The following is a 12,583-nucleotide window of genomic DNA, read 5'->3' on the forward strand; positions in this document are numbered from 1 at the left end:
TGTGCTGTCTGCAGTCTCTGGTCATCCCTGTGCTGTCCGCAGTCTCTGGTCATCCCTGTGCTGTCCGCAGCCTCTGGTCATCCCTGTGCTGTCCACAGTCTCTGGTCATCTCCTGCACTGTGTCTGCAGTCCATTAGTTCAGAATTTTTTTTTTCCTGTTTTCTGCCTCTAAAACCTAGGTGCATCTTATGGTCAGGTGCGTCTTATACGGCGAAAAATACGGTACATTATTTTAGACTGAGTTATGTCATCACTGGGCTTCTGTGCTTCTCTATACAATGCAGGCAGATCATGGCTGGTGGGGGAGGATGGCAGGATGCTATACAAGTCACATTTACTGTTAAGTTACCCACAGTGCTCACCAGTCTTGTGAATAATTCTCTGAATGATCAACTTTTCATCCAAAAGATCTTTCCACAAACATTAATGATTTTCTTAAGAACAATGAGAGAATGCCTATCAAAATACAATAATTTGAAAATGTGCAAATATTATTGGTCCAGCAAAAAACAGGCAGTTTATTCCTGCACTGAAATGTTCATCAATATGACCACAGCAGAGCAGCCCACCAGAAATGAAATAAACATTTACAACCCATTTACTGCTTGAAGCTGCCACTAACATACAGTACATTTAATGAGAAATCACCATCTCTACTCAAAAGTAATATTTTAGTTTTGTACAGTCGCTGCTAAGATGAAACACATGCTGGAATTTTAATTTGGGGACTCCAGTGATGGCATTTTCCTACTGGGAATACTGGTGTTCTCTGATGCATCCTCAACGATGCGGAATAAATGAAATGCTGTGGGCAGCAATACTTTCCATGTGACCTCATTCAAAGTGGTCCTGTGACTGAAATGGAGGCAACCTTTAAGACAAGCTGCCATTCTAGGCCTCATTTACTCAGGTGCTATGGCCCATACAGTGCAAATTGTCCATTTGTTTATGCGCTTGGAGCTGCCAGGAGCTGCATGCAGGAAGCCTATGTAACTCTATGGGCATGTAGCATCTGTACAGACACAGCCACTGGTCCTATTTTGACAGCTGAGTAGGGATGGCTGGGGAGGCCAAGACGCAAGGTGCATTCACACTGTACAGGCCACAGTGTCTGTGTGAAAGGCCATAAGACAGCCTTTCCTCCAGACCGTCACAAGTAAAGCCACCATGAAAAAGTTTGTAAAAAGACATAACAAAAAAAGATATATTTACTCTTCCTTGACACTTCAGGCTTTTCTTCTTATCTCAAGCTCCCCTTGCTTCCTTGAATTTCCTCCTGCCCCCTTGCCCATGTGACACTAGAAATCATTTAGTAAAAGAAAAGAATGTCTTTGGCATAAATCTTGCAAGATTTTGCAGCATATACATAAGATTTTCCAGCAAGGCACTGTGTGAGGTAGCCTTCCCAGGATGCATCTGTGAGACCCTGGCTACATCACCAGTGCCTCTAGAAAGCAGGAAGTGCAATTTACACAACAGCTGAATGACTTTTTTAAAACAAAAATAAAGTGGTCCTAAAGGCTGAAGGTTTTTTTTTTTTCATCTTATTGCATTCTCTGCATTACAGTAAAAAATATTCTGAGCGCAGCTTCCCCTCCCAGCCCCCCTTATACTTACCTGAGCCCAATTTCAATTCAGCAATGTGCATGAGAAAAGCGACTCTCTCTGCGCTCTCTCTCCTCATAGGCTCAGAGACGACAGCGGTAGCCATTGATTCCTGCTGCTGTCAATCACAGCCAGTAAGGAGGGAGTAGAGGGCAGGCCGAGCCATGCTCTGTGTCTATGGACACACATAGCCAGCTTGGGAGTGAGCCCACATGAGTGCCCCAATACTAAGTGCCTTGCTATGGTGGGCAGAGGGGAGGAGCACCAGTGGAGGACCCCAGAAGAGGAGGATTGGTGCTGTCCTGTGCAAAACCATTGCACAGAGCAGGTAAGTATAACAATGTTCTTTATTTAAAAAAAAACACATTGGTTTACAATCACTTAAAGATAATTTCATATCAGCAGGTAGAGTGGTGTGCAACACTTTCTTTTCTGGTGGTGGTGGGCGGAGGGGGGGGGGGGGTGTCCACTTTAGGATTCACCGTGTTTCTTGGTTTACACTCTTAAATTGTCAGATCCAACCACTGGCGGGTTGCATGGTCCAAAGAAAAGGTAAATTATCCAGGATGCAGTGGGAGATTGGAACAAAGGCAGAATGCAGAGCAGTATAAACCCTAAGTGGTACCAAGTACTGATGCAAAGTACAGAATCGCTTTCCATCAGGCAATTTATGCATAGAAAGTGTAATATTTCAACAATCAATTTATACTGTAAGAACTAAGCTTCTACAGACATCAACAAGAAAACGATAGCATACTTTGCTTTACAGGATTATCTGGATACCATTTCAGTATAATTACTGCTCAGTACATAAGTGTCTATGTATTTTATCCCCAAAAAATATTACTCTGAATGAATAAAACATCAATCTATTCCATTTAGTAATTAGTTACTGTCAGGACCAGTTTCTCCTAATGAGAAAGTTATTTGATTAATACATGTATACACTTTATTTTCCAGGTATGCTTGCAGTTTGATTATAATATAAGCTCATTATGGGCAACATTAATGGCATCTAAATACTTGTAGTAATGCTAGGCTATCTTGTTTGGTATTAGATGTTTGCATAGAAATCCTTCTGTTTAGTTTGTTATTGGCACAGTACATTCAGTGATTTAGGTTGTTCTCCGGGAATTAGTTACACGAAGTGCTATTCCTGCCACAGACCTCACTGCACAGGTAGACACCTTGTGGCACACTCCAGCATTCATAATGTAGTTGGAGGCCAAGCGGTGTAGTCTTTCTCCTCCAAATGTGTTGAAGTGCCCTGGCAGCACTCTATCCACCAAACCCCTGTCCACCAAACCCTTGAGACGCTCACAGGACCCAACATATTCAGAGATATTACTGTAAGGCAACCAGTCGATCATGGATCCATCATACACTACATCTCCACTGAAAAGGATCTTCCGATCTCTGTCATGTAAGCAGATACTTCCTCGTGAGTGTCCCGGCATATGCATCACCGTCAACTGCCTGTCACCAAGGCTAATGATGTCACCTGACAAAGACAGAAATTGCCACATTGATTAGTATAATTCACAAATGAAAACTGGGAACAAATAAATAAAATTTCCAAAAATTTACTTTTTTGTCTATTTTTTGTGCCATGGAGTAGGTCATCATCTATCATATTAAAAGCTGCTTATTTGTTGCTTAGTTCTGCAGTATTACTAAGAAGCTTCAGCAAATAGGAGAGAGAGAAGAGAACACAGTAGCTATTAAAAAGGTTAATAAAATGTTACTTTGTTTCAGTAGTCAGAGTTTGCTTGAAACAAAACCTTTGGAATTAGGAAAAAAAATGTATAAGTCGCACTGAAGTGTTAGCTCCTCTTGCCGTATTTATTAGTTATCAACAAAACGACTGCATACAACAATGTCTCCACCTAGGAAGCAAGTTTTCTTGACGTGTTTCACTGCTACTGGCCCTATTCAAAAGGATAGCATATAGGGCAAGAGCGGACTGACAACTCATGGGGCCACTGGGGAATAGGGAATCATGGGGCCCGTGTCCTCACCCACACTCAAAAAAAGACTATGAAAGGTACCAGGGGAATCTCATGGGGTCCCCTACTGACCCTGGGCCCTCGGGCAGTGCCCGAATGCCTAAATGGTCAGTCCGCCCCTGGTATTGGGATATCCTTATGAGCAAGCCAGGAGCAGTGAAACGCATCAAGGAAGGTTGGTTCCCAGGTGTAGACATTGTTGTATGAAGTAATTCTGTTCACAACTAATAAATATGGCAAGAGAAGCTACGAGTGGAGTGTGGCTGATACATTTTTTCCTAATTCTGATGGGGAGTAGAGACAGCCTATACTGGTCAGTACCCAGACTGACCATGTACAGAAGAAGCAAATCTTGAGCAGAGCAGTTGGTTTGCATGCAAGACCTTCCATCGAACTTGGCAAAGAAGCAGAATTGCGAGAGAAGCAACAACTGGATAGATCTAGAGAAAAGCTCATTCCAGTTATTGAGTAGGCATTTCCGGGCTGTAACAATTTTTTTTTTTATTTTAATGGGAGCAGCAACAAGGACCAGTGAATTTTGACTTTAACCAGCCCTGCTTCCACCACATACACATAGGGCTTAAAGTGGAACTTCACCCTCCGATCCTTTACAGCCAAAGAAGCTGCCATCTTACCCTCTGTTTGAGAGTTGCCATGGTGCTGCACATGTAATCACTTATGACACCAGCTATTTGATTGTTTGACAGTTCTGTTGAAAGCACAAGCAACTGTGACAGTTTTCACGGTCGGAATGTAACTGCTTTGGGAAATGGTTAAACCAATGGGTTTAGTGCTGCTTTGATACAACATACAAATGTACTCACATAGCGATAACTGATACTGTCTCCCTTTTGTATTTTCATTTTGCTGTTGTCCTGCAAACCATGCTAATCATTTTAACAACTTGTAAAAGTTCTAGGAATGTCAGATGCTCTCTGTGCCAGCCTCCATGGCCCTGAAATCTCCTGTGCTCAGGGCCATGCTGCCCATGAGGCTAGTTGGATGGCTGGTTCAGGTGGTTCTCGTAGAGCAGGCATAGGCAACCTTTCATAGGTTGAGATGTACCTAGACAACATGGAGGAAATCAAAAGATCCCTGGAGGAGCAGCACCCTTTTTTTTAAAAACATAAAAAAAAAAAACCTAACTATCAAGACAGCATAAAGAACACATAGGGGTTTATTTACTAAAAGCAAATAGACTGTGAGCTGGAGGTGTACTGCAAGTGCACTGAAAGTGCAGTTACTCCAGATCTGAGGGGAACATGCAAAGAAAATAAAAAAGACAGCATATGTGCTTGCACAGGAGCTTCACCTCATTTTAGAGCTTCCCTTTGGATATGAAGCAACTGCATTTGCAGTGCACAGTATATTTATCTTTAGTAAATCAACCCCCATAGTGTGTCACAGCAGTGTCCTCTGCCCCCTTCCCACCCCCCCCCCCCCCCACCACAGTAATATCCCTTTCCTCCTTCACATCACTCCCCCCACGGAAGTGGCCTCTTTTGCTATTTTGTCCCCCTGCCTGAAGCAGACATAAAGAACACAAAACTCCTGTGGGAGTTAGAGGAGCTGGGGAGCTACTTTGGCTTCTTCCTCATCTGGCACTACACAAAGTCAAATGTGCCAGGAGGGGAAGGCGGAGGAGTTGCAGCATGGACACAGCCTGATTGGCTAAGCAGCAAGTGATTCCTATGCTGGCCAAGTGATTCCTCCCTATGCTGGCCAAGGCACTAAGAGGACATTATTCACTATCAAGCCTTACATCTGACTGCCGTGTATGTCTCCCGATGTCTACAAGGGGGGGGGGGGGGGGTCTTGTCAGCTCTATCAGGAGCCAGGTCTACCCACAGTCACCATGACAAGCTGGAGATCAAGACTCCAAACTGTGAATATCTTCTCCAAGGCACCCAGGGCGACTATTAATGGGTATGCACCTACCTGGCGCTGCCCCTGCCCACTCCCACCCTCCATCCATTGCTCTTCTGGCTCCCACTCTCTGCTCTGCTGTTCAGATGAGAGCGATGGAGGCTGGGGGAAGGATCAGCGAAGCTATAATCGTGATCTACCTGTAGGCTGCTCGTGGTCGCTCACGTTCGATGGTTTGCCAACTCCAGTCGTAGAGGTACGGGGGGGGGGGGGAATGACACTGAGGCCAGAGTGTCCATACTGAACACTTTGTCCTTAGTTCATGTTCAGCACCATGTATGTTCAAGCCCCCAGACTGCACAGCATCACTGGTTGGACCATAGCAATAAATGAAGATGAACTTAGTAACAAAAAATTATACTGTATGGCACTGCAACCATTGTCCTAGCAACCAATGATGCTGTTTGGCCCAGCTGCCAGCGTCCTAGCAACCAAAGATGACGGAATTGAAAATGGCTGCCTCAGATGGCATCTACCCTCTGGTTTTGTACTGCCCAAGCCTCAGTCTATGTAAGTGGGGAGAGCACAGGGATGACATCATCAGTGTGCTACAACAAAATTATTGCTGAATCAGTAAACTGGAGAAGAAGCAATGAAGGAAGCAGCACATCGGCAGCCACTGTTACCTATCAGATGGGTGCCATAATAAAGGAAAGCAGAGAAGGGGGAGGTCATTTAACTGTGCAATTCATTCCCAGTTCTGCCCAGTTCCAGGTCCCAGTTCTGCTCCCACATCCCATGCAGTCTCAAGCTGGCCATAAATAAATCGAAATTTGACCAGTTCAGCAGGGATAGGCCAAATTTCAATCCATGTATGGCCATTTCCAACTGATTTCTATTGAACTGGAAATTTTGGAAAAACTTGTCGATCAGCAGCTGCAGCCAATCAGCAGCAGTCATTGATCAGTGTATTCCGACAGCAGAGAGTCTTGCTGTCAGAATACAATGTTGTAGCGGGGAGGATTCCTCCATGTAAATAAATATTAGCGGTTGATAAGAGCAAACCTGCCATAAAGTGGTGCATTACGAATCCTGTGCGGAGTAATAATCACTAAATTAGTGAATGCAAATTGTATTTATTAAGATCACATGGATCATGAAAAGGTAGACATTATATCATGGTGAACATATGTCATTCATAAAAATAAAATAAAAAAATAAAAACAAAAAAACGTTCTGGGTTTTCCACTTAGCTGCATATATGAAAAATAAGCCAGATAAAATAGGTGAAGACTACGTCTGTATTCATTATGGAAAGTCCATGTAGAAAATCCAGGTATATGTAAATCTTCCGTATTTTCAATCTGTATCTTTAATCTTTAGATTATCAGAAATTCCTTCCAATGCCTCTAACTTAATAATGAAGGTATGAGCATCAAAACTCCTGGAGAAAAAATGGATAATGAATACATAAAGTCCTAGAATAGGCTAAACTACTGTCATTGGCTTGCTAAATCAAGATGAATCCTAAATAGCCACAAAGGCATATAATGAATGATGTATAGGAATATTACCTTCTTGAGGAATTATCAACATCATACAGATGAATTATGGTTGATTCACAGTGTATGGCCAATCTCAATCGGCCGATATTCTTTAAATGAAGTATTGTCATAGAACTGCAGTGATAAGGTTTCTAAAATGAACATTTGTTAATGTACCAATTGCTAGAAAGACCGTGGAAATAACCAACTCATTATATAATTACCATAATAGAGATCATGTTGTTGTCACTGATGAAATCTGTATAAATTCTTGAGTTGAGGAATGGTATATTTTCCTCTTTATATAAAAAAAATTAGTTTGAGTATGTAAGGAAAGTCTTGATTGTGCATGATAGAACTAAAACAGTCAAGTGATTTGCCAGCAAATGCTCCAAAAATGGCTCTTTTATGAGAGCAAATGTGGTTCCTTATAGGGATAGATAGGACCGATGTCCCATTTTGCGTAAAATGCTTGTCAGATAATACTCAGAATTCACCTATATGAGGCCCAAAAATGTCTCTAATATGAGAATACTTGAATTCCCAGTTGCAGCATGAGATATACCAACTCTGTATCACTATAAATAGCAAGGTATGACTTAGCTGTATTCAGGGGTACTTGCCACCAATGGAAGTGAACTAAGCCACTATAATTTGCAAGAAAAACTCCTGGGAGTTTTGTATATTGGTGGTTTTCCATCTTGCCTCATGTTTATCCAAGATGGAGATGCATAACTTGCTTCTTTCCTCTCATGGACTCCGCAACATGGAAGGACGCAGAGCGTGATGATGTCACTACGTTCACACATTTCGTTCGTCAATCATCGAGGACTTCGTCAGAATTGGGAGGGGATAACTTGTCTATTTCCTTTTATAGTGCGGTATTTGCACATTTCCATCACTTTTTCACCCTCGTGTTGAAAATTTATCACATTGTTAATCCAAATTAAATTAAAAAATCAATATGATTGACATTGAGCATTAGAAAATGGCCATAATAATGGAATAAAGTTCAGATAGTGTTTTTAAATAGATAAATTACATCAGTTGACACTAGACTTAGAGTTATTCATTTTTAATATTTTTAAACAATTATTTAATTTTCCAAAAAATTGTTTAAATTCTTTACTTCATATTGCAATGATCATTAGGGGTTTATTTCAAGAATATTTTAAAATGTAATTCGGTATTTAAACCATATGGTATTAGAGTCCCCAGTGTATAGATCCAAAACTTCTCCTTCTGTAGGAGTATATTGTCAAAATCTCCTCTCCTAGAAGGAATATTTAAAAGAAAAATACCTTTTACCTTTAAGCCATCAGTTTTATCTTGATGTACCTCCTTAAAATGTTGAGCCAGGGATTTTCTCTTTCCTTATCATTTTTATTCCTAGATTAGTTTTTAATATCCCTTATATGTTCACCAATATGAATTTTTAGTGATCTTTTAGTTTTTCCTATTTAGAATTTTTTATATTGGCATTCAAACATATAAATTACTCTACTAATAGAGCAGTTTATAACATTTTTAATTTCAAAAGTTTTAGAGTCATCTACATTGTGGAATGTGTTGGTTTTATGCACATAAGGACATATCTGACAATGGCCACATGGATACATTCCTGTGGTCTTGTTCATTTTAGTTAACCAGTTTTCTCTAGGAATCTTTCTGAATTCTGATTGAACCAAAATGTCATTCAGATTAGAAGTTCTTTTAGCGACCATCTGTGGCTTTTCTCCTACAATTTGTGCTATCCCTGGATTCATAGTTAGTAAATGCCAATGAGAGTCTAATACTTTCTTCACTTCTTTCCACTGTAGTCCAAATTTAGTTATGAATTTTACTGGTTCATTTAATTGTTTTTGTCAGTCTTTTTCATATTTTTTTCATAGCCTCTTTCTCTAAATCTTTGCTAGATTTGTATTGCTTCTGTTTGAAATTGAATTTCATCTGTACAGTTCCTTTTAATCCTGAGGAATTGGCCTACTGGAATACCTTGTATCAATGTTTCATGGCGATGACTGGTGGCATGTAGGAGTGAGTTTGCTGCTCTTTTCTAAATGTCTTTGTTATCAATTTATTCTCAAGGACTGAGATGGATAAATCCAAAAAAGGAATCTCTTCATGATCAAAGATATATGTTAATTTAATATTTCTATCATTTAGATTCAAATTTATTTAGAAATTTTGCAATTGTTCGATCTCTCCATCCCAGACCACTAGAATATCATCAATATATCTAAGCCACAGAACAACATGATTTGTAAACATAGGTGATGTATAAACTAGGTCCTCCTCCCATAGTCCTAAGTGAAGGCAGGTATAGGCTGGGGCCCATGGGGCTCCCATAGATGTACCACATATTTGTTGATAAAATATACCCAAAAATTGAAAACAGTTGTGTGGTAACAGAAATTCTAGAAAGTCAAGAATCAGTTCATTTTGTGCTCCCATTCCTGGAAATTGTGCCTCCAAAAAATAAGCTATTTCTCTCAATCCCCATTTATGGGGGATTGAAGTGTAAAGAGATTCAACATCTATACCAACCAGCAGTGATCATCTGGGGACCACAATATCTTCTATTTTAGATAGAACATCTCTTGTATCTTTAACGTATGATTGCAGCCCAATTACTAAATCTTTAATAAGATTATCTACAAAAGTTAACCAATTTTTTCAAGAGGGCATTTATTGTTGAGCATATCATATTCTTGTTTAGTCAAGAGGTTTGCTTCATAGGCCCAGACAATTTTCCTATTTAGAATGTTAACTATTTTAGGAAATGGATTTTCATATAATCAATGATATGTATTTAGATCGTTTAATTGCCTCTTTATTTCTTTTTTATAGTCCTCACTTTCCATGATAACCACATTTCCACCTTTATCGCTTCTTTTAATCACTATACCTTTAGCATTATGTAATTCATCCAGGGCTATTCTTTCCTCTTTAGTAAGATTATCTGAGTTCTTTTTAAACCAAATCAATTTTACGTAGGTCATTGTGAACTAAATCCAAAAAAAGACTAAGCCATTTATTCTCGTTAATATTTGGCATTCTTTTTGAGGATACTTTTAATCTGGTGTGTCTCTTCCACTTATTGGAAATTGTTCTCTCTTTTATTTCTTCCTCCATTATCCCTTTGTCTAAAAGGCCTAATAAATCTTTAATTGCTTGTTTTTCAGCCTCAGAATTAAATCCAAATTGATTAGATTCATTTTCAGCAATAAATGGAATCCTTAATATTTTTCTCAAAAATAAATGTAGGTCTTTTAAATACTTCAAAAAGTTCCATTCCAATAGAGGGGGAAAAAGATAAACCTTTCTGTTATAGGGCATAATGTCTCTCCTCAAGATTAAAATTTGATAGATTTATTACTTTAAGATCTTTAACGTTTTCATTAGTTGTAGAATTTATGTTTGAATCTATTTCTTGTGACTCCTTGTTCGGTTTTGATTGGTGATTTTGGGGGTATTTGGAGTATTTATTTAGTCTTTTGGTGATTTCGTATGTTTGTTCCCTTGTTTTGGGGTCGCTATATTTTCCATATTGGTTTTTTACTTTTCTAAAAAACTCCCTGTTTTCTTAGTAATATTATCATCATCATCATCTTTTCTAACAGAGAATCCTGGTCTATTTTTACAGGATGGATATCGTTTCATAAAAGAGAAATTTTTGGAGCCTTTGCTGGCAAATCACTTGAATGTTTTAGTGCTATCATGCACAATCAGGACTGTCCTAACAGACTCCAACTACTTTTTTTTTGATATAAAAGGAGAATATACCATTCTTCAACTCAAGAATTTATACAGATTTAGATTTCATCAGTGACAACAACATGGTCTCTATTATGGTAATTATATAATGAGTTGGTTATTTCTATGGTCTTTCTAGCAATTGGTACATTAACAAATGTTTGTTCATTTTAGAAACCTTATCACTGCAACTCTATGACAAAACTTCATTTAACCACTTTCCGCCCGCCCTATTGTACAATGACGGGCGCAAGGTGGTTCTCTCATTCTGATAGGACGTCATATGACGTCCTACCATTCTCACTGCACATGCGCGGCTCAGGGAGCATGCAGTGCGGCGATCACCGGTGCGCTGTGTCCCTCGGACACAGCGGATCACGGAAAGAGCCAAAGATCTCGGCTCGGTCATGTGATCAGCTGTGTCCAATCACAGCTGATCACATGTAAACACGGAAATGTCGGTTATCGGCATTTCTCTCCTCTCGAGCTATCACGCTGACAGCTCGAGAGGAGAGGAGAGCCGGTAATCGGCTTTCCGCGGAGGGGACATATACACTGATTATCAGGGCACTGATTATCAGTGTGCCCTGATGATTAGTGTGGCCCCAGAAGTGCCACCTGTCAGTGCTCATCAGTGCCACGTGCCAGTGCCCATCAGTGCCACATCAATGCCACATATCAGTGCATACCAGTGCACATCAATGCCACATATCAGTGCCCATCTGAGCTGCCTTTCAATGTCACCCATCAGTGCCAGTCAGTGCCACCTATCAGTGCTGCCAATCAGTGCCACCTATCAGTGCCAGTCAGTGTCGCCTATCAGTGCACATCAGTGCCAGTCATTGCCGCCTAACAGTGCCAGTCAGTGCCGCCTAACAGTGTCATGTATCAGTGCTGCCTTTCAGTGCCCATCAGTGATGCCTGTCAATGCCCATCAGTGCAACCTACCAGTGCCTCCTCATCAGTGTCCATCAGTGCAGCCTATCAGTGCCCATCACTGCAGCCTCATTAGCGCACATCAGTGAAGGAGAAAAATCACTTATTTACAAAATTGTATAACAAAAACTAAGAAAAAAAGTTTTTTTTTTTCAAAATTTTCAGTGGTTATTGGTTTGTTTAAGAAAAAAATAAAATCCCAAAAGGTGATTAAATACCACCAAAAGAAATCTCTATCTGTCTCAAAAAAATGATAAAAATTTCATATGGGTACAGTGTTGCATGACCGCGCAATTGTCATTCAAAGTGTGACATTGCTGAAAGCTGGAAATTGGCCTGGGCAGGAAGGGGGTAGAAGTGCCCTGTAGGCTAGTGGTTAAAGAATATCGGCTGATTGAGATTGGCCATACACTGTGAATCAACCATAATTTATCTGTATGATGTTGATGATTCCTCAAGAAGGTAATATTCCTATACATCATTCATTATATGCCTTTGTGGCTATTTAGGATTCATCTTGATTTAGCAAGCCAATGACAGTAGTTTAGCCTATTCTAGGACTTTATGTATTCATTATCCATTTTTTCTCCAGGAGTTTTGATGCTCATACCTTCATTATTACATTAGAGGCATTGGAAGGAATTTCAGATAACACTGTTCAACAGGTAAAAAGTTTTGGGCATAAAATTAGCTAATCTTACATAATTTTGGGGTGCTGAAAACGAAAATGACCCTAAAAAAATGTTGATTGGTTCTAGTTTCCATGATATATTCACCCATCTAATGACGTAAGCCATTCAAAATTATGATGCAACTTCAGCTGCATATTGCGCAATTGATACTGGTGACCAATAGAAAATTGCATGTATA

At 39.9% G+C, this 12,583-nt stretch overlaps 1 protein-coding gene across 1 annotated transcript in view; it reads right to left on the reverse strand.

The window, feature by feature from the left end:
• Positions 1–491: 491 nt before the first annotated feature.
• Positions 492–12,583, reverse strand: part of MBLAC2 (metallo-beta-lactamase domain containing 2) — a 35,339-nt gene continuing 23,247 nt past the window's right edge. Inside the window, exon 2 of the mRNA XM_089679650.1 lies at positions 492–3,106. Coding sequence (XP_089535776.1) covers positions 2,721–3,106 — 386 coding nt within the window. The 3' untranslated portion in view covers positions 492–2,720. The remainder of the gene's footprint in view (positions 3,107–12,583) is intronic.

This window comes from Staurois parvus, unplaced genomic scaffold (genome assembly GCF_062004578.1).
Source record: "Staurois parvus isolate SC_StPar_1 unplaced genomic scaffold, SC_StPar_1.0 ptg000229l, whole genome shotgun sequence".
Classification (NCBI taxonomy): domain Eukaryota; kingdom Metazoa; phylum Chordata; class Amphibia; order Anura; family Ranidae; genus Staurois; species Staurois parvus.